This window comes from Lissotriton vulgaris, chromosome 1_2 (assembly GCF_964263255.1).
Source record: "Lissotriton vulgaris chromosome 1_2, aLisVul1.2, whole genome shotgun sequence".
Classification (NCBI taxonomy): domain Eukaryota; kingdom Metazoa; phylum Chordata; class Amphibia; order Caudata; family Salamandridae; genus Lissotriton; species Lissotriton vulgaris.
This window is the reverse complement of record NC_141686.1, coordinates 366,677,883-366,704,619: the sequence shown is the minus strand read 5'-3', so window position 1 is coordinate 366,704,619 and position 26,737 is coordinate 366,677,883. Positions and strand designations below refer to the sequence as shown.

Here is a 26,737-nt window from a genome sequence, read left to right as displayed (position 1 = left end):
TTGTGCTTTGTACCGCCTTCTTTTGAGCCGCTGTGCGGGTATAAATAAACCATGCATTCTTAGCTCATGGTGCTACTTCTTGCAATGCCGAAGGGTACTGTTTGAACTGTAGCACCACCTCATGAGGTGTAATAAATGTTACGTTTTCTGTTTCCAGTTTCTGTGCCAACTTCTTTCTATTTGGTCTGAGGACTTCGTGCAGAGAAGGGCGAACCCCTTGCACTAGCTGGTCTGGCAGAGGCCTGCACGACAGCAGGGGTTATCTTGGCGTGTAACTCCCTTGCCCTGACTAGAGTGGTGGTTTCTGCCTGGTTTTGGTGCCAGCCTTAGCCAACCAGAAATCCCACACTCTGGACCTCCCTTTTGTAGTCTGGGAATATCATAATAGTATGGTTTTGGTAGGATAGGGTTTTCTGAATGCGGGTCTGTCGTAAGATCGAGTGTCTGTCTCTGAAATTTAGGCTCCTGGCAATGATGGGCCAGTGCAGGGCACCCGGAGGGGTTTGATGCCAGGGAACGGTGGGCCCGTTCTACTACAAACTAAGATGATAAAGCGTCTTTGGGCATTAATGAGGTGATCAATTGCTGAACAAAGGACTCCACAGGGCCTTGTTCTTAGCCCTCTGGAAATCCCATCAGGTGCAGATTGTTGCATCCAGATCTGTTCTCAGCCCGTTTATGTAGTTCCTTGGCTTCGGTTTGTAGTTGGGTCATCTGTTTTTCAGTCTCTGGGTGTAGTCTTCAACCGAGGAGATGCGGGATTCAGTTTCAGTAATGCGGGCCGTCGCATTGCGGTGATCCTGTCGTGCTGTCGGAGCAGGACCTTATCTACCTGAACCTCCCCGATCTTATTGCCAACCGAGGCCTCGGTGGCACTAATGGCTTACAGGATCGTATTAAGTTCGTATCCTGCCGGAGCGGGCCTTCCGGCGGTCCCGGACAGGGGCCTAGCATCGTTGCCAGTGTATTGGTCGATTTTGGTCTGTGTTGCAGGAGGTTTTGGACCGCAGTCTTTCCCCATGGTTCGCGGAAAAGAAGAGCAGGCAATGGATATTGTTGAGGCTACTTAGAGTCGGGTGGTCTTTACAGTGATTCCTGTGGTTGGTTTTGTCCAGGCATCTTGTGGGTTCACGTGAGTCCTTGCTGGACTTTCGGGCGGTGGGGGGGGGTCCCGGTATTGCCCAGGTGGGGCCGCGTGGTGGTGCTGAGATAGGTCCCAACGTCAGGCAGAGCGGGTCCTCACTGTCGATGCCACAATAAGGATGGAGGTAGGCAAGTCCTTGGGATATGGCAACTTCATCCCGAAGTTTCACTAGATTCTCCGATACTTGAAGTGCAAGGCTGATTGGGTTGGCTGGGGAAAGACAAAGTCCTGGAAGAGCTTGTGCCAGGGGTTGCCGCCGTCGTCATTGTGTGCGTTTCTCTTCAGGGCTGAGCTGCCAGTGGCCGGGCCCGAGGGGCATCGCCAGGGGTGGTGGTGGGGGGAATTGGACCAATTTCATTCAATATCGGACCTTCCCCACTCAGCACCCCGTGCCTCCCCCCACCGCCAGCAGTCAGGGCGGTCCAGATCAGTCTGGTGACAGCTGCACACCCGGCACAGGATGCGGTTTCTGGAGGCCAGGTGCTCCCAGGGCCAAGTCAGGGGTTCGCCCCCCAGTCTGCTCTGCTGGTGTCTGCTGCCTGTAGGATGCGGGTGTAAGGGGTAAGGTCCTCAGCCTGTAGGGCGCAGAAGGGATGTACTCTGTTCCCCTCGGGTATCCAGAGTTGGGTTGGGGTTTTCCGGTTGGAATAATGGAGGGGATAGTGAGCATTAGCTAGGTGAGAATGCCAGAATGCAGAATCTTGGGAGGTTGAGGGGGGGGGTTCCGGCCCTGTTGCTCAATGGGGAAGGGAGGGGAGACAGAGGTCCACCGCTGCATGAGCTAGCAGCCGATCTCCCATACCTGGAGGCAGTCAGGTGTCATCCTGCGTCGCTGCACAGTAGGATGACGAGGCCAGCTCTTCTCCTCTGGCGGTGTCGAAGCACTGGCTCTCCAACCTAGGGCTCACCAGCCCCTCAGGCCCAGGGCGAGTGCCCCCTCCCAGGAGGACCCCCAGTCAAGGAAGAGGGGCTCCCATCAGGATCCGAGCTTCCCAGAGCAGGAGGCGGCAGCAGCCGAGGAGTCCCAAGGAGATTCGACAGTCAGGAGAGATAGAGGGGGGTGTCTCCACCTGAGGCCTGACTGCGCTACCACCGCAGCCGATCCTTGGCCTTCAATAGGTGCGGGTGGGTAAGTCTTCAGTCCCAATCTCCCTCAGGGTCAGCTCCGGCGCACGATCGGGCACCAAGGGTTTGGAGGCAGGCGGTCTATACGGATCCTCAGATGTGATCGCTCCAGTCATGACAAGCTCCGGCCAGCAGAGCCCCTTCTCCGGAATGTGTGTAGGGCCCCATCACTCACAGGTCCGTAAGAGAGTTGGCGCCAGGTGAGGGGCTCCTGCGTCGCACCAGACCGGGACCAGGACACGGGCATGCCCGCGGGGCAGAGCGCGCTTCTGGGCCCACCTCGCGGGTCGGAGGACTTAATTTGTATTTTTTGTATTTGTATTTGTTTTTATATCGCGCATAGTTCACCCGTTAGGTCTCGTAGCGCTGACAGATGGATAAAGACAAAACAGAACCAGTATGTATGGGAAGTGGATGACTAAGGTTTGAAGAGCAGAGTTTTTAGGTTCTTACGAAAAATGATCAGGTTAGGTTCTGCTCTCAGATCTAAGGGAAGTGAGTTCCAGAAAGAGGGACCGATTTTTGAGAAGCATCTGTCCCCGTTCCTCACTGTGCGGACTCTAGGCGTCTTTAGCAGTAGTTGGTTGGAGGAGCGAAGATTTCTCATTGGGCTGTATCGGTGCAATTTGTCTTTGATATATGCTGGTCCATGTCCGTTTAAGGATTTGTGGACTAGGCAGCAGACCTTGAATTTTATGCGTCTGTTGACTGGTAGCCAGTGTAATTGATTCAGACAGGGGGCAGACGGGGTTCTTGGTGTGAGACCCAATGCTAGCCTGGCTAGCATTGGGTTGTGCCCCAGGTACTCCCGGGCCTCCGATTGCTGCTTATGTTTGATGCGGGGCCTGAGGAATGTGTTGGGCCACATCTACGTCGCTGTGAGGCGGGAGGGTGATCTCTGGCGTTTATGATTTGGTGTGGTGAGTGCCAGCCGCCATTTTGTCAGGGGTGCAGTCGTGAGGCCCGGGGCAGATCCGACTGCTGCACCTCGAGTTTCTTGGGTCTGCTCCATGCCAATATCCACTCCTCATCATCCACATCAAGAATAATAATTCAAGATAGGGTATTGCTACTTATTCGCAGTTTTATTTTATAGAAATTCAACGTTCATTACATAATTTATCTTTTCATAAAAAAGAGAAGCATTAGAAAAATCCAGGACACATCATACTACATTCGATAGAAACTTCAATCATCCCAAAACCTCAATCATGTCACAGTCAAAAGCATTCAACCCATTCATACCTGAATGACATCACACATACCACATACTGATACTACAGTGAAAAAGAAATACAAACTGGATCTGCAGAAGTTATACACTAATTCAGTACAAATATTTGAAAACAGTACAATCCAATGAATCTGTCGAATTTTGCACCATTCATTTGAGATTAATACAATGATAGGTAATGTACAAGAAATAATAAGGGATCCAGGAGTGGTAATAGCTCCTAGATGCTCAAGCAGACCAGTGAAGACATGGCCTACGCGTTTCGAATCCCCATGTATTTGTGAGGGATTCTCATCAGGGCCTCAAACACTGCAAAAGTGAAGAGAGAAAAAACATAAAGAGAATTTTTAGAACAGAAAAAGTGAAGTATTACTACTGTGTGAAAAGTGGTTGATTCTGAGAACACATCAGGAGTCTCACTTAATAGCAATACACTTGTAATAGGCTGGCGCTGAACTATGATTGTAACTATGTGGTAGAGTGGTCTACAGAAAACCCTACTAAGAACCAGATGGTTTATAGTGCTGGGGGGGTTAACTTTCCTTGTCAAAGATTGCATGAAAAGGGCAAGATGGACCCCTCGAGAAACACTCTTGGAGCAAAAAAAGAAACCAGAAAAAAAACTTAAGGTCTGTGTAACCAATTTTTGTCCTACTGCCAATCAGTTGAAACGCATTATCGGGCATAATTGGCACTTGGTGAAGAATCTAGACGAAAGTCTCAGAGACCCACCATTGTTTGCATTTAAAAGAGAGAACAGTGTTGCAAACCATTTGGTGAGAGCCGCCATGCCAACGCAAATCCAACCATCCCTCCGCCAGATGATGGGATTGGCTCCTATATTGGGGCACCACAAATGTGGCACATGCCTTTGTTGCGAAACCACCATACAGGGCAATGTTTTCCAGCATAAGGGCATCTCTTGGAAGCACGAGGTATTTAGTAACTGTAAATCCAAATTTGTAGTCTATGGGATTAAGTGCCCGTGCGACCGCTTGTACATTGGCAAAACCGAGCAAGAAGTGCGCCAACGCATATCACAGCATAAGTCCAGACTGAAAAGAAACGTTGAGAATGCTCCGTTGGTAAACCACTGGACTAGGATGCGACACGGGCTCAATGAGTTTAAATGGACAGTCATCTCCAGGATAGAAAAAGATCCACGGGGGGCGACTTGAGCCTCAAACTATCCAAAAGGGAGGCACTTTTGATTGTTAAGTTTGACACGGCTGTGTCAGGCCTGAATGAACTATCAGAGATATTCAAACTATGACCACTGGTAGTGGAGGTGCCATATTTTATGGCACACAGGGATAGAGCAATTCTTTTTACTTGACACGTGCTTTTTCCACTGTTTATTTTATTCATACTGATTTTTTTGAAGTATCGATTTGTCCCTGGTATAAGTGATCCATCACGTATCCCACTCGAGCCCAGTGCCTTGAATTGGAAGTCGCTCTAGTGCGTCTTCCCACTTTAGAGGTAGTGGTTCGGCATTGCGCATGCTCCATTGAATAGCATCGGGAGTACAACACTCTCCTCTACGATGCCGATAACAAAACCCTCCCTCCCCTCCTCCGCCTTTTAGACCTATTAGATCAGGTAGCAGCCCTCGGACCGCCCCAAACTACGAGGCATCAGTCGAATCTCCTTGTTATAAAGGAGAGAGCTGGACGGCAGGGGAACGCGCCTGCGCGGGAAGCTAGTGCCAAGTGAGACGCTGACGAACCCAAGCCTGCTGGTAAGAAGTGCTGCCGGGGGACCCCCTGGTTTAAGCTTTTGTCTTGGCCCCTTTTATGTTTTTATAATGTCCCCAGTTCTGGCTCCTACCAAGTAGAATTGCGAGTAATCGCGCCTTTCTCTGTCATCTTTTCTCAGCACTCGCGAAGAAGCAGGATGTGCTGACGCTGCCCAACCTGGTATTCCTACGGAGATAATTCCCGTTCAAACTTCTATGCCAAAAAACCTCTATTTAAAGGTGATGCAAGCACGTGACCGCTTTTTCGATTTTTTCACATTAATTTTAACATTACTTTGGGGCCCCGTGCTATTGGCTCATTAATAGGGTACCAAGCTTTTCATTCTTCTCCCCCATTGCAGGAAAACCTCGCTTTTTCGCCCAGCGCTGCACTCGGTCCATAAAGAAAATTGCCAGATACGTTCCGCTGTGGGATTTATTCCACATGAGGTATTTCACTTCTATTCATTAATTTTTTCACTCAGTTAGTTCGAACCCCGTGTAGCGTCGTAGACTAATTTGCCTCATATTAAGGGTCTTCTCATTCCAATCCTCTGTGTAGGTGCATCCATTATTCGTTCAGCGTCACCAGCTGATTCCCTCGAGCCACTTACGTTTACATTTTTCCCTTCAGTGGTAAGACCTTTTGCTTTTATCAGCCATGCAAATTGCTTAGTTTTCACCTCAGATGCCAGAGTCAATCCTGTCAATTTTTTATTTCCAGGCTTTGTTATTCCAGAGAAGCCTATCCCTACCTGACCCCCCTGTGACCAATTTTTTCATCAATTGGGTGGTAAGTATTTGGTAAAATCTAGTGTCAAATTTAGGTACTGTCTCTATCCCGAGGAATCTAGATCTAGGAAAGTTAACCCCCCTAGCACTGTAAACCATCTGGTTCTTAGTAGGGTTTTCTGTAGACCACTCTACCACATAGTTACAATCATAGTTCAGCGCCAGCCTATTACAAGTGTATTGCTATTAAGTGAGACTCCTGATGTGTTCTCAGAATCAACCACTTTTCACACAGTAGTAATACTTCACTTTTTCTGTTCTAAAAATTCTCTTTATGTTTTTTCTCTCTTCACTTTTGCAGTGTTTGAGGCCCTGATGAGAATCCCTCACGAATACATGGGGATTCGAAACGCGTAGGCCATGTCTTCACTGGTCTGCTTGAGCATCTAGGAGCTATTACCACTCCTGGATCCCTTATTATTTCTTGTACATTACCTATCATTGTATTAATCTCAAATGAATGGTGCAAAATTCGACAGATTCATTGGATTGTACTGTTTTCAAATATTTGTACTGAATTAGTGTATAACTTCTGCAGATCCAGTTTGTATTTCTTTTTCACTGTAGTATCAGTATGTGGTATGTGTGATGTCATTCAGGTATGAATGGGTTGAATGCTTTTGACTGTGACATGATTGAGGTTTTGGGGTGATTGAAGTTTCTATCGAATGTAGTATGATGTGTCCTTGATTTTTCTAATGCTTCTCTTTTTTATGAAAAGATAAATTATGTAATGAACGCTGAATTTCTATAAAATAAAACTGCGAATAAGTAGCAATACCCTATCTTGAATTATTATTCTTGATGTGGATGATGAGTCTAACCTTTGAAATAATGTTATCAGTATTGGCAATTTCCTTTGTTATTTGATATGTAGGCTCAGCCTTGCTGATTAGAGCCAACCCCATTTTGTTTTACAAAATCCACTCCTGACTGCGGTTAGTTGGGTGTCTCCGCTGGAAGGGGAGGACAGCAGCTGATGGTGGCGGATACTCGGAGCGGATGACATAGGGGTCCGGAGCACTCTCAGAATGCGACCGCTATCTTGACGCTCCAAGCCACACACTCCGAGAAATTTTGATCAAGAATAAATGTCTCCAAAACAAAATAGTACCGTTTAATCTACTTACATTTATTTAGGGAGAGTTTTCTCCCAGTCTATTGGAACTGCCTGGCATTTTCAATGGACTGAATTCAAAATAGTATCCCATGCAAGTGCTATAAACAAGTTTCATTCATCTACTGGGAGGCAACATTTTTCAGCCCTCTTGGAAATTTATCGAACAAAGATTATCCCTATTTTAACGTATGGTTTGGAATATATTTCTATAAAATCGTTTTCTTTTTTTTAAAATCTCAAGGAGGGAAAACTCTTACGTATGCTTACACTACAAGTCAATCCACTCCTGTTCACGCACTCCGACTGGAATTAGGGGTAGTGAGTGCATATACAAGAGCCTTGGCAAACCTTGTCAGGTGAGCTTATAACATATTGCACGCACCTGAAGGTACATTGAGAGCAATTATATGTCAAGAAACTTTAAGGCTGGGCCAGGAATAAATATGTTTAAGGAAATTTAGAGATTGCTTTGGAGCTCTCCCAGTGCTCCAAGAATCTTTTACAAAGTTGTTCTCCAGTACTTCTACATTTTTTTCAGAAAAAATCTACTCAGAGCTTGAGATATGAAATGAATAAATGTTATTGTCAACAGTTATCGCAATATAAGCGATCACTAGCCATGGTGGAGTATAAAGAGATCTGTGAGCTAGGCCGATAATCTGAATCCCTGCTCACTTATCCTCTCCTTGTTGCTGTATCTGTCAGAAGCGCCTAGAGACCTGACGTTGATTTGGCGCTATACAAAATCCAGATAACAATAACAATAACAATATTTAAGTTTTACACTGGACCATAAGGTTAGGCATTGCATCCTGAAGCTAAGACTGAGGACATTACCGCTAAAAGATATAACAAAAAAATGGGGCAGTAATTTTGATAAAACCAGCCAATGTGATTTGTGTAGCGGAGGAATCCAAGATTTGGTACATGTCCTATTTGTCTGTCCAAATAGCAGCTTGGTCGATGCCCACAATCGATTCTTAAAACCGATTTGCACAAATTATAATATTTTTAGAACAATGGATCTGCCTGAGCTTATAGGACCCCCACCAGATGAATTTGCATGTCACAAAGTTTAATTATTTGAAAGCGTTTCTCCCGCTATTTTGGAGATGTTTAAATTAAGAAGAAGAATCTCTTTTATATATAATGTATTTTGTGATATATCGTGGTACTATGGAATTGGAAATATGTATAAACTATTTTAACATATTCTGGATCTCGGAAGAGTTCTATACCAATTAAATTACATTTAATTTCACTAACACTCCCTCAACTCTCCTGATATTGTGACACCTCTTATACGATCCCACTCCATTCCCCTTCATCATTACCGCTGGCCGTCTCATACCACTGCTGGCCTGGACGACCCCATGAGCCTCTGCAGTCTCTTCACAGCTTTGACCCACCTAGGCTTTAAAACTTTATGTTTATGCTTTTAACTTAATTTCTCAGAGATGACGTAAAAACCCTAACGCCCCCCAGGTCAGCAGAGCAGTCCCCGTTCACATTTCACATGCTTTCATCCATCTTGCATTTCCTAAGAGAAAATCATGTTTTCAGATGATGGGTTTCTGTGTCTTTATTGTCATACAACATATGACTCTAATGTGTTACAAATTGTGAAGTCGTCCCCCTCAGGTCTGGGTGAGCTCAGACTGTGGTTGGGTGTTTATGATGGGCACGATTGAGATCCTGGAGACTGAAGGGTCGACAGGTTTCTCACAGAGCCTGCCAATGGCACATTCAGACTGAATGCAAAGTTTGTGAATGTATAGGGTGGGTGGGATCCATAACGGGGTTGGTATTGTCTAATTTGTTTTGTTAGGTAGAAGTGTGTATGTTGACAATTTGGCTACTCATAACTGCACAGCACACAAAGCACTGAGATCATGGAAGATACAAGAAAAGTTTATATCGGGGGGATGGTTATATCAAAGCATTCAGGGGTACTGAAATCCCCCCAGAGTAGGTGAACACTCCTAGAAAAAGAAATATCAGAGCTAGAAACGAAACATCAAATGTTGGGAGATAAACAAACATTAAGGTACATCCAGGTTAGACTAGAAGAGTACAATGAAATAGTAGCCCAGGAGTTTCAGCATATGGGACAGTATGCGGTAGCTAGAGCATACGGAGAAGGGTAACACCCAGGGGCAACGCTAGGGGCATTGGTGCGCCCTATGAGATAGGTAGAGACTCTGTTGGAAGAGTTAGATGAAGATGACAAACCCCTACATGAGCCCCAACATTTAGCAGAGAGATTTGGCAAATACTATGCTGAGTTAAATAGGTCTTGAATAACCCCGGATGAGGCAGCCATGAATGACCATTTGGAGCACATTAAAATGACGTGGGAGCATCTGGACCCGGAGGGGATCCGTGCAGCACTGGCTTGCAAAAACAAGATCTTGCTAGACAGGGAGCCTACATCATTTGCTGCCACAAACTCTGCTCTGCTGCTACTGACGCACTAAATTCGCTGTTATGGCAAGACATACAAAGCAGGGACGTATCTCAGCCAAGAACTTACCTGCAGGCAGCATTGGAAGACACTAAACTATCTGCGATCTGGGACATGCAACTCGGGCATAACCCGTTTAAAAAACTAGTCTGGAAAAACGTCAAATCTCTTTCCTTACTAGAGGCCTTTGTAAAAAGAAATCACGCATGATGACCCTCAATTCATATAAATCCCTGACACCACAATCGTATTTTAGTCCGGGCTATCCAAAAGCTACAAAATTGAGGTTTTTGAAACACAGACTAGGGATTCTGCCCAGCAGAGAGCATCTTCCACCATGGCTTAGGAGTAGCGGCTATGAAGCCTGCCCGCTCTGCAACCTAGATAAGGGCGACATCCTCCATATGACCTGTCTTTGTGAAGAGCTTTGGCAAGCCCGCCAACAGCTCTTAAAGGACCAGTTCAAGCAGATAGGGATCAGCACTAGAAGGCAAGCGGTGCTCGCCTGCTTGAATCCTGCAAACACTAAAGTGAACTGCAGATATGTCAGATTCCTTGCGATGATCGACCAAAGACTGTTAAAACTTCCAAAATCGGTGATCATTGACACAGGTAACAAGAAGGCGGACATCAGGTCGCAAGAGAACACGCTGTCCCGGCCTCAGGAAAATGTTCTTGGACAATTACACTGGGCCTTTTAACTGTATGCTAATAATGAACAAATTCTTTTATGACATTTTAAGATCTTTTTGTAAAATGTTTTTGCACTGGTTTTAATTAACTATGCATAATAAACTTTACCTTACCTTACCTTACCGTGCAGCACTGGCAGGTATGCAACCTGGGAAAGCGCCGGGGATGGATGGCCTAACTGTGGCTTTTTATAAAGCATATCAAGATGTCCTGATACCACACTTAGTCACGCTCTATGAAGAAATGGTACAGACCGGACGAATGCCCCCTTTGATGCACGAGGCCCTCAAAGTTGCAATACCTAAACCTGGTAAACCTCCCAATGTGTGCTTTTCCTGTGGGCCTTTATCGTTATTAAATGTTGACGTGAAAATATACGCTAAAGTACTTGCCAATAGGCTGGCGTTGATATTACCAAGGGTGGTGGGGCCAGAGCAGTCGGGATTTGTCCCAGGTCGGAGTCTGAATACTAATATTAGGATGCTGTTGGATGCAGTACAGATCCTGGACCCAGAAACAGAAGCGGCCGCAGTCTTTTTGGATGCGGCAAAGGCATTTGACTCAGTCGAGTGGGTATTCATGAGAGCAAACTTGAGACGAATTGGAGTGGGAGAAGTATTTCAACCATTGGCTACGACACTGCACAAAAAACTGGTGGCACATATTCGTATTGGTGCAATAACCTTGCCCCAAAGTTCGATTACAAGAGGCACCCGTTAGGGCTGCCCATTATCGCCCCTGCTATACGCTCTCATAGTGGAGCTGCTGGCGTGCTTGCTCCGAGAATATCATGATCACAGAGGGCTGTGATTCCCGAGCTACAAACTAGTCAAATCAGCATACCCTGACAACATTTTGCTGTATGTTCGGGAACCAGGGAAGAATCTTACGCCTATGCTAAGAGAAGTGGCATGATTTGGGGGTCTTTCAGGGCTAAAGGTTAACTGGGATAAGTCCATCATTTTTCCACTTACCCCATCCACAACGCCACCAGTATTGGAATTTCCCTTACGATAGACGACAGAAGCAGAACGATATTTGGGAATACAGATTCATACAGACCCAGCAATAGTCATACTTGAGAACTACGGTAAGGCAATACAAATGTTAGAAGAAGATGTGAACCGCTGGGTCAAACTACCACTCTCTCTCATTGGGCGCATAGCTCTTATGGAAATGGTAGTCCTCCCTAGGTTTCTGTTTCTGAACATACCTATTCTCCTGTCTAAAGCAATTTTTGCCACATTATGCAGTTTTCTGACAAAATTAGCTTGGGTGGGAAAGCAGCCAAAGGTTCGGTGGGAGGTCCTCACTCTACCTTATGATATGGGGGGTCTTAATGCGACAGACCTAGAATTGTACTATAAAGTGGTGCAAAGCTCCTTCGCCTACTACTGGCTTCATGGCCCACACGATCTGCCTAATCAGTGCCTGGAGAGAGACGCCGCACACCCCCACACACTCCCACAGAAACTTTCGAGGCTCCAACCCGCCAAATTGGAGTCTTGGATCTACAGAACACTACATCACATGCAAGGTGGAGCTTGTGAGATAAACAAGGGGCACACTCTTGTATTCCCGCATGTTAAACTGGAGCGGTGCACCTGGCTCTCGTAAGTACTGGTAACAAGCACGAGAACTGCCCTGCAAACGCAAGGGGTAACAAAGATGGGAGATCTTTTTCACAAAGTAAAGGTTGGGAATTGGAGGAATATCCCTGAGCAAAGCACCCGCCATCAGCCCTGACTCGATATCACTGCCATGAATTTGGAGAACTATTAGGACAAGACTTGCAAGAGCCACCAGACATGCCGGCACGTTCTGCCCTGAAACTGAAGAAGCCCCAGACAAGCTAGTAAGAGTGCTCTATGCTTACGCACAGGCAGGGGCAGATCCAGTGTGACTAAAGCATTCATTCAAGCAAGCTTTATTCGACAAAAGTCACAAAAGCATAAGATACATACAATTAATCTCAAATGTTAAAAAGCTTAAAATACATAATATCTAAAGTGCAATTCATGTTAAAATCGGCATAAAATTCATAATAGCTAAAATATACAATATACCACAAAATACCACATAAGCACAATATGGCCAAATTACCCCTTCAACATTTTACTCCTAATAGTCCAAGACCACCCTAGGAACTTTGCCACTGCTACATATACAGGAGGGTTAGTACTTGGCAAATCTTTGGGATGGTTATGATTCCTAATAGGTCTCAAATTGCAACCTACCTCACTAATATGCATGAGGTAGGTCTATTTGAATCTCGCTAGCAATCGCTATTGAAACTCAAAAGAGTTGCTTTTATACATTAGGAATTTCGATTTCTAAATTGCGACTCATAGAGAATCGCAAATAGGAAATCGATATTCCTGACGCTAGTACATCCTGCCCTAAGTCTTGTTGTATTTTGCATACTTCGAATGAGATAAGCAAAAAAGAACTGGGATGAAAAAAGAAATATAAAAAAATCAGTCTGGACACAGTACTTACTCCTTACAATAGGTAAATCAAGTTATACCTGGCGGCACTCATAGATAAGGGGCTGCTCAGTGGGTTAGCTGCTTTGCAGTTGGTTACGGCAGCACTCTTCACTACCGAAGCCTGAGCGCTGTAGAGCTTACAGAGTGACAAAAAAATAAATGTAAGCCCTATAGGAGGGGATCTTAAATGCACAGAATGCTGACTCGAGCCCATTGTAATGCAAGATACAGAAGGATTTATTGAGGAAAAGAGGTCTACATACATCTGCAATAACTACAGTTCAACTACTAACTCTTAAACATATGTGATAAAAGGTATGATGGGAAGGGAAAAGAGCCCACGTTTCTTTCTGCAGCTCCAACGGTAATCACACACCACAAAGAGCGAGCAGCACCTGGGCTGAAGATGGACGCAAGTCCGTTCCGAGAGGCGAGTAGGGACTTTAGCATCTGTGAATAGAGGGCTGTGCTGAGAGCCCTAGCTGTGTGCTAAAAGTTGTTGTGACGTGTAAGTAGTAGTTTAGTGTGTGTTTTGTAAGACGGTGTGATAGGATTGCGGCTGTGCCCTCATGTAATGGCATGAGCGACGTGGTAAATGAATCCTATATTCGGTTGGTACAAAAGAAACAACTCGCAGTGAGAAAGACTCAGAACATTTATAAAGAAATAACACAAGGATGTGATTGGTTACCAATCATATCTCCTTACATTCTTGTATGGCTGCTCACAATCACGCTTCACAGGTGACCAGAGCTGCAATTACGGAGCCCAGGTCTAGGCCAGGAAATGACTCATCTTAATGATGCTGCCTCACTGGGGGCACATATGCCTTAGCATGCTTGCGGCAGGGTCAGAAATGACTTCTCTGAATAAGTTTAGCACAGGCATACCATTATGCACTGAGTGCTTGCCTTTTGAACACTTTTAGCTGGGACTTAACCATCAGTATGCCGTACATAGTGCCCTTAAATACCGAACAATGCTAATTAGTGCATGAACTTTTAAAATAAATTAATATGCAAGGCGCGGATCATGCCTGAACAGCCACTGCTGCATGTAAAGCCCGGCAGCCTCTCTCAGAAACTAGTGCAGCAAACGATATGCGAAGAAGAAATATACTGCACAACTTGTGACCCTCGGCAATCCGATACACTGCAGTTTAAGAGTCACGCTGCTCCTTCTCCCCTCTTCCACGGTGGTATGTTGCTAGGCCCAAGATCTGCTCTCTGTGCTCCTTCACGCAAGAGATCTTTTTTTCCACACTGCTCGCTTTTTAAAAGCAAGAGCTGCAAATGGTGCCTCAGTGATGTATGAAGTGTATGCGCTTCACAACGGAGTTTGTGCACTCAGGGTTATTACACTAAATGCACGTACCCTACAGGGAACACTGGCCATTAGAAATTTATGACTATAAGCCCTCACTAAGTTACAACATTCCAGTAAAACGTACTTTGGAGTAAGCAGGACATAAGATACAGTGAAAATGGATCTAGTTTGTATTTATTGATGTTGTAGAAACGTTCATTTTGAGTGAAGTTCCTGGCATAAACTGTGCAGTGATAGGGTTCAGTTTAGTGTGTATTATTTGGTGCCGTTGCATTTGTGCCTTTCGAGTAAAGCTCTTCTCACACCCAGTGCAGCGATGAGGCCTCTCACTGGAGTGTAAACTTCAGAGCCGTAGAAGATGTGTCTTACCAGTAAATCTCTTCCCACACACTGTGCAGTCATAAGGCCTCTTTCCTGTGTATGCACATCTGAAAGAAACAGGTTAGTATTAGATTCCTTACCGTGGAGCCGCAGGGGACGCCTGCAGACGACGCCTACCGACGCGCAGGGGTACTGCTACGCAAAAGTTTCCGGATCCAGACTGTCGCCTGGGGATATTCTAAGGTAAGGAATCTAATACTAACTACTGTTTCTTACAGATATATCGTTACCGAAGGTAAGTAACTTGTTCTTTGATGCCGTACATGGCCTTTCTTGCTGAGAATAGCGCTTGGAAGACACTTTGCAGTGATAAGGTTTCTCTCCAGTGTGTTTGGTGTTACAAGACTTGACTTTTGATTTAAGCTCGTCTCGCACACAGTGCAGTGAAAAGGCTTCTCTCAAGTGTGTACGCTTTGATGCCGTACAAGGGATCCCTGATAAGCAAAGCACTTGGAACACTTAATGCATAGATAAGGCCTCTCTACTGTGTGTGTTCTTTGATGCAGTACAAGGGTTGCCTTCTGAGAAAAGGTTTTTGAACACACAGTACAGTGATGAGGCCTCAATCTTGTGTGTACGCTTTGATGCTGTACAAGGGTCGCCTTACGAGTAAAGCGCTTTGAACACTCAGTGCAGTGATAAGGCCGCTCTCCTGTGTGTGTTCTTTGGTGCTGTAGTAGATTTGCCTTTTGACTGAAGCTCTTCTCACACATGGTGCAGTGATAGGGCTTTTCTCCTGTGTGTATGTGTTGATGCTTATGAAGAATGTTCTTTCGAGTGAAGCTCTTGGCACATACAGTACAGTGATAAGGCCTCTCTCCTGTGTGTACACTTTGATGCCGTACAAGGCTATTCTTATGAGCAAAGCGCTTGGAACACTCTGTGCAGTCATACAGCCTCTCTCCAGTGTGTGTTCTTTGATGCTGTAAAAAAGTTGCCTTTTGACTGAAACACTTTTTACACATTTTGCAGAGATATGGCCTGAGGCTGGTGTGTCCTTTTTTGTGCCTCATAAGAAGTGTCTCATTGATAAATTCTTTGTCACACACATTACAAGCAAAGCGTCTCTCCTTCATGTGCATTCTGCGCCGTTTCCTTAAGTAGATATTTTGAGTAAAATTCATCTTGCCTCCGGAACATTTATGACTTTCTTTCCCATTCATATTTTCCAGATGTGATTGTTGTTCTGCAAAATAGGAAAAACATTGAAAATTACATGAAGAAAATATTTTTTTAAAAAGCTGCATTGATATAATATGGAGAAGTGAACAGTTACAATTCAGGGGAAAAAAATGTATGTTCTAGGAAAAAGAGTCACTTTCCTTTGAGACACAAATGGTGGCTAGTCCTCCTACACAAAGTGCGTTGACCTGGTCCTGCAGCAGGAGCATGCTGGGAAATCAAGTGATTCACAAGAACCACTGTTCGACATGGGGTTTCTGGTTGGCTAGGGTAGGCACCTAAGCCAGGCAGAATCCACCACTCTAGTCAGGGTAAGCCAGATACACACCTGAGATAACCTGTGCTCACCCTCTGGTAGCTTGGCACAGAGCAGTCGGGCTAGTTTAAAGATGCAATGTGCAGAGCATTTGTGCAACACACTAGTGCAGCAACACAGTGAGTAAATCACAAAAGGGAATCCACGCAGGATTAAGTAAAAATAGATTCTATATTACACACTTATTTTTATCTTCGTGTTGCAAGTCGTCACAAAATGATTCGCTTTACCACAGTCTATGCATATCTGTCCAATGGCGGGACATTTACCTTTGTGTGGAAATGACAGTCCGTATCTGTAACACGTTTTGTATTTCTGTGGATACAGGACCTTGTGCCCCTCGGCCTTGTACCGTGGCTTACTTTTCGTGCTCATGACAGACGCACTTTGGCCACCTACGGCCTCCATGTCAGTCACTTGGCGATAAGTACGCTTGTCAGCGCAAGCAGCCTTGAGGACTTGATACAAGCTCAGTTTCCATCAGCATTCGTCGTTGAAATGCTTACGATAGACATCCATTGATCACTCTGAGGAAGATAGCCTCCTCATCATAAATTAATTGAATTTAGAGTGCTTTACCAAACATTCAGTCTTTCAACAAACTCATCAATGGTCTTACCTGGTCTCTGGATGAAGATATATCTTTTATAATTCACATTTGGCACTGGCTTAAACTTGACATTAAAGGCCTTTTCGATTTGCTCATATGTCTTTTCACCTTCTTGTAAATTCTTTTTCATGGTTTCTTTCACTCCTTCATCGGCTATGTTTCTCAAGATACTTTATACTCTTTTTCATCTATTGCATCTATGAACTCTTCAAAAGTCTCTATCCATCCATCTATCGCCGATAAATATCAAACACAGTTGGCAGTTTTAAGAATGCAGCAGCCGTATATACATTGGAGGACAGTAGTGGTCTCTCAGGCACTCCCTGTGGATCTTGATCAGACAGAGCTTCTCTAGCGCCTCGTGATGTGCTGGCTTCGGGGTCAGCCTTAATGGCTGTTAGAGCTTGGATCTCGCCCTGGCTCTCCATCGGAGCTCTGTATGTTATGGCTGTCTATGGAGTTGTTCTGGGCCCCTTATGCAGCAGCTTTGGTGGTGGGCCGCTTCGTCTGGGGAAACTCGTCAAACCCAACCCGATCTTCTTTCTGGGACTGCTCTCCAGCATGTTGTGAGACAATGATTTGTTGATGGTTAAGAGAAGGAAATAAATCTTTGTACACTACAAGTACATGAAAGCAGATAACACTGGTCGATTTTGTGCTTAAATGTTTCTTCACAAACACCTGGTTAATCTCTGCTTCATAGCATGTGAATTTCAGTGTAATGTGAACTGAACTATTTCTGTGTTCTTTCTTTGTCCATCTTTAGTTTTCTTACTCCACATAGCGTAATCGTATTAATTTGCGTAATGGCGTCATATATTCTATTAGAAGCTGTTTCGTTCAGTTCCTGTCCAGCGACATGTAGACTTTCAGTGTCGCTGTCTTTATCTTTAAGCATTTTATTCAGGCTGGCACTGTGCTGAGACTCCACCAGTGCCAGGATCCATTCTGCACTTCAACTGAGGCACACGTGGCACGCAGGAGCAGTGTGCTTGACCACGGCAAACTCTCCGGAAGAGCGCTTTTAGTGTACGGGCTTCGTATCCCCTATCTTGTCACCAGTTATAGCTTCCTTCCAGCCCAGATACTCACCAATAACCAAGCCACACATGGAGAGTAGTTGAACACATCTTGATTACACTGCGTGTACGTCAGAACTCAACCTTTTACACCGGCCTTTAACTCATCTCTCCAGCGCTTACAGCCTTACCAATGATATACCTTGGAAGTCACTCATGAAGGATCGATGCTCCTATTGCAAGAATAAGCTTGTTAGTTGCACTGAACAAAACAGCTATTGAATTTGGTAGACATGGCCCCTCTCTACAGGGTCACCCCCAAACTGGTGCCTTCACCCTTCCTATTATTGTTGAATTTGTTTCTGTTGGCCTTAGGACACCCTCCTGTTCTACGCCACTGTGAACCCATGTGGTACCCTTTGTAAAAACTCTCAGGACCAACTAGGCTACCCCACTGGTACTTCCTAGCTGCCCGCGGCCAGGACCAGGCCCTAGGCCACTCAGATGCCACTGGTCCTTGCCCATCCACAGAGTGGGGGTAGTTACCCCTGGCACATAGTACTCATTTTCCACTCTTCCCCTCATCAGGGCAGTTCTAGACGGCCACTGATCCTCCAGCCTAGGGTCCGCACCCTCAGGCTGACCAGAAGTCGTGGGCGAGGCTTTCCTCCCCCTACTTCTTCTCCTAGGGTTCAGCACTCTCCTCCTTTGAGAGGCCCCCCCAGAACACAACTCTCCCACGAGTTCAGGACCTCTCTCCAGAAACTGGTCTCCCAACCTAGGGTCTAAACCCTCAGGTTGCAGCGGGGTCAGAGGCAAGGGCTACCTCCCTCTGCACCCCTTTCCAGAGTTCTGCACCTTCCCAACTGGAGCGGTAACCCTGGAAGCCAAACTGGTCAAGACACTGGTTACAGATGTCCCTCTCTCCAGGTCAGACAGATCCTGAAACTGTCCTCCCAACCCAGGGACCAACCCCTGCAGTTGAACACTTAACTGGTACGCCATGTCTTCTGGGGGCGCACACAGCCTCAACCCATGAGGGTAACACATGACTCATGTGTCGTGTGAAAGTCTGCCTGGCGCAGATCTCCCGACCTCTGTTCATCTGACAGCAGGGGAAGATCCCCCAGGACAGAAGTGGTGTCACCATTGCCATTCAATGGTGACTCAGTCCTTCTGGCTGGCCCCTGACCCACTGGTCCTTTCACTGGGGAACACATCCCACACTCACCCCTCAATCCGGACTTCTGCACCCTCCCAACTGGAGCGATACTGCCAGACACCAGAACCACTGGAGCTCCGTTTACAGATGCTCCAGGGTCACTTAACACTAGGAGATCCCCCTCAAATGGCTTCCTAGTAAAGCCTAGGCCCTCAACCTGGTGTTCCCTTTAGGGAACCCTCCAGGCCCTGAGACTGGGTTTCGGGCACCTGGGAACACACAGTCCTACACTCACTCCTACTCCACTGAGACAGGACGTGAGCCCCTAAACCCCTCCCACTACATTGGGACCTAGCTGGGCTACACTGAACCTCTTCCCCCACACAGGACTGGAAGATACCCAAGCCGCTACTTTTGAATCACTCTCCAAAACTGGCAGAACTTCGGGAACTTACCCAGAAGTGTGCCTCCTGTGTAAGTTCCCATGCCTCGTCGCCGCCAGATCCCGGTTATCCTTAGCACCAGTAGAACCCTGAACACCACTCGCCCTCCCAGGCGGCCTACCCAAATAACAACCATCCAACCCTGTCAGCCTGGTCCAAGACCACTACCTACGTGTTGCTGCATGTTACTAAACTGTCAGTCAGCAGTCAAGCATGCCACTCAAATAGCCGAAACCATCCTAGGACACAAAATTGACTTCTGCTTTCCAACTGAAACCCAGATGAACGACCACTCATCCTATTTTATCAATTTCCTCAACCCACAGGGCTTCTCAATCATCCATACGACCGCTAAGATCGTATTGGCGGTGGATTAACCATTATACACAAAAACTATCTTTGCTTAACTTCATTCCTCAACACGAAATACCCTACCTTTGAATATATAGGAGTTCAACTCTCGTCCAAAGGCCCCAACTCTATCAAAATTCATGTCATCTATCACCCTCCTGGTGAAAATGACAAATCTTTGAGGACTAAAAAAACCTATTAACGCAAAACTACCTTAAAGGCAGCGCAGACGTTCTACTAGGACACATAAATCTGCACTTGAACAATGCCGATGATCCAACAGTACAAGCCCTATCCACCCTCCTGGAAGCGAACGATCTCACCCAACACTGCAATAAACAAACTCATACCAAGGGCTCTTTCCTTGAGTTGTATATGACTCTAGGACCCTAGTGTAATTATCCCGATTCATGCCCATATATAGTTATACATTACTCTATCCTTATATAAGCATAGAAATCATAACCATATTTAGACTTAGCCTATGCAGCCCAAATACAGCATGGCTACTTTCACTAGTTCTGAGAATCCACAACGATTTCCTGGAAAAACCCGCCTTCAGCAGTTAGGGACTTCCCCTTGCTTGAATACTAATTTATTGAAGAAATCATGGAGTTTTCAAAGAACTGAGTCTTTGATGACGTTATTATGTCCAACCGTACGTCAAACTTGCCACCTTCAAGGTATAAATATGCCCACATTTGCCCAGACAAACACACAGTGGTTTGGAGCAGTTTGAATATCTACTTGTCCGACGCATCACTCCGCAGCAAGTGCCGAAGGAAGCCGACCCTCCAACAGACGCACTGAGAGACGCGGTCTTTTCTCTGGCCTAGAAATCCAGCTCCAGTGTTTCCAGGGTACCCTTGCGGGTTGCTGGGAAATCGAGTCCTGAGAGAGAGAGATACAAGACCTCCTTCATTCTAAACCAAGGTTCAGAGCTGATTAGACTAAAAAAGGTGGAGGTGTCCCAAAGAACGAAATCCCCCGTGGGGTTGAAAACTGGAAAATACTAACACCCACTGCACTATTTTACTGCACAACCACCAAGTGTGTATCTAACATTTCAACATTTCTGTAAGACCTAAACAAAATGACAGTAAATTTGAACATTCACAGCTTCTTAAAGTACTACAAGAGATACATTTTGCATAAAATTGCACATGATTTTATTACATTTGATGGTTAAAAAGATTTTTTACAATTATCAAGTAATATCCAGAGAAATTACAAAAAATCGGTACACAGTATACAATATATTGCACAAAGAAATTAAAATGGTTCAAAGGAACAATAGTCTATGGAGACTATACAATAAACAAACAATTAAAAATATTCTTGAAAGCAAAGGTTGACGCGGCGTTTCGGTTAAAAACCTTCTTCAGGACAGTTTCTATAAGAAAACACAAAATTACTTAAGCAATACTAACAACATACGTGCAATGTCTTTAAACAGGTATAAACAATCTGACTGTTGTGCACTCGCATATCGAGAAAATTCTATGCAAAAAGAAGCTTTATGCTCACAAAGTGCCTCCCTAATAATTGTTATTGTCTAGGTTTTATCAAAAGAGCACTATGTCATGCATAAATAGTAGAATGACTGTACAGCTGTAGCCAACTGGATGGAATGTATTTTTGCAGGCTAGTCAAATCTAAGAAATACATCCTTTACTTTATATTGGTGGTTGTGCCAGTAGACAAGTGGGATATCACACTATCGGGAAAACTCATTTAGAAAATCGCACGCAAGGACTACAGTGCTAATACGCAAATAAAAGGAGGAGAAGTTAATCAATAAGGTAAGGCTCTCTTACCTTAAAACAGAATTTCTTTGTCATACTCAGGATAATGATAACTGAGATCAAGTATTAAAATGGTGTCCTGATATAGGTCCACACTTAAGACGACAACTTGCCCAAATGATAGGGCTGGATCTAGTTGTACTTGATAGTGTCTATAAAATCGAAAAAGCAAAGGAGTATATTTGAATTTGTCTCATATATCGTACATGTTTATGCTCCTATCTTATTCATTTAATCACAATTACATAAGGATATATCTTATAAACAGATCAGTTAGGTCCGTGCTACGTCGGAGGGGCCACAGATTGTTATTAGTGTTACTAGTATTCATTCTGTAAATAAAAAGAGGCTCACATAACTCTTATACATCTGCACATGCAGGTCTTAATGGGTCGTACTTATCCTTTAAGACTAACCAAGAAAGGGAGCTCAGTCAATCCCTGTAGCTGCGTGCTGGATATGCCTCGTCAGCTCTTGCTAGATATCGGAAAATCCTCGCGGTATGGGGACTTGTTTGTACAGCCTAACAGAGCGAGAGGAGCGAGGATCACCAGACCTACCCGGATTCTTTCCTGCTACTTGTTCCACTGTTCGCCGGTCCCGCTTTGCGGGACCCGCTTCACCAGGTCAGCCAGGGAGTGCGGGCTGCGTAGGCTGAATGGGGCTGCGAGCAAAAGTGCAGGGACTCCATTGCCCAGGAGTCCCTGCGAGGCCAATCAGAGTCACCTGGGCAGCTCTCCCAGGAAGCCACGCCCACAGCGCCTGGACCCTTGAATACTGGCCGTTGCCTGCTCACTGGTGGGACTTGTTTGTACAGCCTAACAGAGCGAGAGGAGCGAGGATCACCAGACCTACCCGGATTCTTTCCTGCTACTTGTTCCACTGTTCGCCAGGTCAGCGAGGGAGCGCGGGCTGCGTAGGCTGAACGGGGCTGCGAGCAAAAGTGCAGGGACTCCATTGCCCAGGAGTCCCTGCGAGGCCAATCAGAGTCACCTGGCCAGCTCTCCCCGGAAGCCACGCCCCCAGCGCCTACGTTAACAATCGACACCTTCCCCGCGCCCGCAGGACGCGCGCGGGACAAAGTGTGGAGCGAAGACCGGGCAAAGAGCGGGCCGTTTTAGGCCGTTAGAGGCCAATTAGGGCTGGGCTGGGCCACCCCCCTAACTCCTAGTTTAAAATAAACCTCATAACACCTCTTAATTTGTTAGCATGTCTCTTAGAGGAACCAGAAGTAAGACCGCAGCAAAAAAAGGGCAACTTACTGGCCCTATAGATAGTTTCATAACAAAGGCAAACTCTTTTATAGACCAGAGTATTTCACTTATTGAACGTAGAGTATCCCAAGAACTTTTAGAAGCTAGAAGATCCTCTATGGGTCACCTGGCAACTGCAAGAACGCCGGTTCCCCATAAGGATCAAAGACAGAGTGAGGGTGGGAATAACAAAAGACAGAGCCTTCCAAACATAGTTGACCTATCGGTCTCGCAACTGTCGCAACTCTCGGAATCCCAACTAACATCAGACTTAGATTTAGAAAAAACCCCAGACTTAGTCCCGCACCCCACCCCTGAAGAGGTAAGACAGGCAAGAGGGAGGAAGAAGAAACATGTAGCGACAAGTAAAACACCAATAAGTAAACCAACTCCACCTATAGCAGAAGAACACATTTAGTTCCCCTTTGCTGGAAAACCAGAATAGGCATACCGCGATGATACACCACGTACATGATGTTTCACCTTCTACAAACTTAGTGATAGCATCTGAGGTCTCGCCAACAAAGGAACCCGATCATAATTATAATATAGATTTATTAGCAAAAATCGGAGACCTTTTACAACAAACCCTTACACCCATACAAGCCACATTAACAAACTTAGAAAAAGCAATAGCTGAACTCTCAGCTCTGATGAAAACTAAGCATAACCCTAACCGTACCCAAGAGCCACAAAAAGCACAAAAGCCAGGGGCGGCTAAGCCGTCCAATCTAACCCTTGTGGCTCAAGCTAAAAGCTCGACCCCTGCACCTACTGTAGCATCTAAGCCCACAAGTACGATAGTGACCAAGAAAAAAGTAGTAGACACCCTACCCGCAAACACCTTACCTGAAAAAAATAATACCCCTTGTGACACCATCAGCACAGCCATGAAAACTAAACAACCCCAAATACATAGAGAGAGGGAGAGACAACAACCGGGCGAAACACGCCCAGTAACCCTTCCGCCAGAAGCGAGCCCATTTGTTGTCATTCTGACGGGTGTTCCAGAACTGGTGGACCAAAAACCCGAACCAAACTGGTCATTAAAAAACAAGATACAACATTGGCTTAGTATAAATCGCCCCCCCCCCCACACCCCTATTGCTATACCAGAATTCTAATGGTTAGAAGAGCTCCCTGGGTTGGTCATGGTAGAAAAACAATACAGGGTGACTGTATCTTAATCACCTTTGAAGACCCTAGAATAGTGGAGTACATCTGCTCAGGGGAGGATTTAAATGTACATGGGGGGATTGGCACAAAGCGCCTCTCTTTCTTTTATCCACCAAGATTCCCGGATGGTCCCTCCCAAAGTGATGGACCCTGGTACACAGTGGGCCCTCGCTACCGGGGAAGAGAAAGGGAAGAGTGGAGAGGGCAAGAACAGAGGAGAAATTACAGAGAACCATCCCGTTGGGAGGGCTGGAATGGAATACCACTAACGAATATGTATAGTGTCTTAGAGTGTGTGGACTGACCATCACAGCCAGAAGACCAGGGCCTCCTAATTCCAGATAACCCCCTAACCCTAGATAATCCCTCAACTCTTGATGACCCTGATATTCTTTGTAATTCACAAATCGATAATATCCCCAAGAATGAACCTCCACCTCTGACCATGATCTCCTGGAACATCGCGGGATTACGGCCAAAAGTTGAGGATGGGAGTAACATGCACCCTGTACACAGACACCAAATAGTCTGCCTACAGGAGACATGGTCGCCAATAGAACTCCATCTACTGGGATACAAGACGTACTTTTCTCCTGCGCTGGTGGGACAAAAGGGCAGGCCAAAGGGAGGACTAAACATCTACATAGCGAACAGCATCCAAAAAATTAAAATAAACACTATTGAACTGGATCACAATTTCCAGATCATTTGTCTCTCCCTACCCAAAAACGAGTCTGTTGTCCTCATTCATTTCTATAATAATCTCGAGGAACCAAAGCTCCAGAGAGTGCTGGTACACTTACACGAGAAACTAACTACCCTAAGGCAGAAACGAGGAGGAAAGGGCCCAGCATCTATAATATGGGCAGGGGACTTCAATTTACATTATTGTACCCATCCAGAGAAAAAATGTGCAGGTATGGTGACAGAGGAAGGTAATTCTCTTACTCACTTTTGTCATAATAATATCGGTGGAATAATGAACGATCTTCTATCAGATCTGGACCTCCAAGTAGTAAACATCCCAGATGGTAGAACTAAATCTCTAGAACCGACTTATGTGGGAAGGGGATTTAATACAACGGTTGACTATATTTTAATATCGGCTAGCTTGCAAACTAGAGTTAACCATTTTGAAGTCATACCCAAAACCTTAAGTGATCATTCAATCCTCAAATTGGAAATGAATTTAATCCACCAACAATCCCTACCTTTGACAATAGCAAATGCACTGAGCAAGGATAATATAAATCCGGGCCAATTAAATGGGTACACAATAAAGTGGGGGAAGATAAACCCCTGGGAACTTACCAAAGAGCTGATAAAATCGGCATATCCTCAAATCAAGAAATGTTTAGACATAATGACAGAAGATGAGGAACTCCTTAGCAACTTCTCACAAATCATGAAAAAAATCAAATCCCTACTCACAGCAAAACATAAAACTGGCCCCCATCGAAATAAACGATGGTTCAATCATGAATGCGCTCAGGCTCACTCCAAGCTTAAAATAGCACTAAATAAAGACGAAAGAGATCCTCACATCATATCTACATTAAGAAAGGAATACTTTGCTATCAGAAAAAAGAGAAAGGCGGAGTTAAAGCAAGCTCTGTGGGATGAACTCCACTCCAGCGCTCAAGCAAAAAATAGCCAAGCATTCTGGAGAGTAGTGAGAGCCCCATTTTTGGTTGATGAAAAAACTCCAAAAATCGAAGTTGCCATAGATGAGTCAGAATGGGTATCACATTTCTCAAAAATATTCCAAAATCAAACAATAGAACAGGAAATTGAAGGTAGAAATTTAGCAGTCCCATCTTACCCCATCCAAATAGACTTTGAAATCTCCGAAGTCCTTCTGGCCCTGAAATCAAGCAAAAACGGAAAAGCTCCAGGACCGGACGGAGTCCCGGTAGACTTTTTTAAGCATAATACAGATCTCTGGGCCCCTATTATTACTAGGGTATGCACGGCAGCTGCAAAGAAAGGAATCCTGGAGTTACTGCCAATAAGAAACTACTGATTGTGTCTTACAATCAATATATGCTTGTTTTGCTAATCAATATACACTTGTTTTGCTAACTATACTCATTCATTTGAGCCGTTGACGCTATTCTATATCTCTGTATCGATCTCATCATTAGGGTATTAAGAACTACTCGTTTATTTCACCAGAGTAGACTCATACTCAGTAATTACAGTTATGCGTCCATAAGGATACTACAGCTAAAGAGACTGCCAATAGCATACCATCTAATGATCAAATACGCCCGTTAATAACATTTGGCAATCTAACATTGTTACAGGCTAATATATCCTCTCTTGAAAACCAGAAGGCATTAACTATCTGAAACTCAGAAAACGCCTTGCTGACACACCATCCATCGTGTGCTTACCGTATGAAAAAGGACTGGCCTCCCTGCTCCTCCGATCACAGCGTCCGGGATTCTGCTGTTTTAAATTGAAAGCATTCCCTGCACTCCGAGACTTGTTTAAATACAAAGGGCTTTCCTATTGGTCTCTGCAAGATATCACGTTATTGGCTGATGTGCTGTCACATGATCGCGGTTTCCTAAATAAGCCCTCGTTGTAATCTTTTTTCTATATGGGAGTGTGTTTAAACTTCCATGCAGATATTTAATTATTTATGGGGATTATTAATGATTCTTCTTCTTACTTTAGAGTATACTTGTTATTGCCGCATTGTAGTGACTAGGGTTGACATATTCAGCCATACCTTCTTCTTTTCAGTATTACTTTAACAAAATTAAAAAAGGGACTATATAAAATTACAGCGATTTACTTATACAATACGTAGGCGAATGCATTAGTATTGTATAACTGCCTTTGGTATGCCGTAATCATAACGATTATATCTGCTGTCCTCATCAGTAGTTACCTAACTCTAAAAGAA

General features: G+C 45.0%; 1 protein-coding gene across 1 annotated transcript in view; it reads right to left on the bottom strand.

Annotated features, from left to right (window-relative positions):
- LOC147736903 (uncharacterized) overlaps positions 1–26,737 on the bottom strand; it is a 63,165-nt gene that overhangs the window by 10,032 nt on the left and 26,396 nt on the right. Inside the window, 1 exon segment of the mRNA XM_086952721.1 lies at positions 14,770–15,692. Coding sequence (XP_086808847.1) covers positions 14,770–15,692 — 923 coding nt within the window.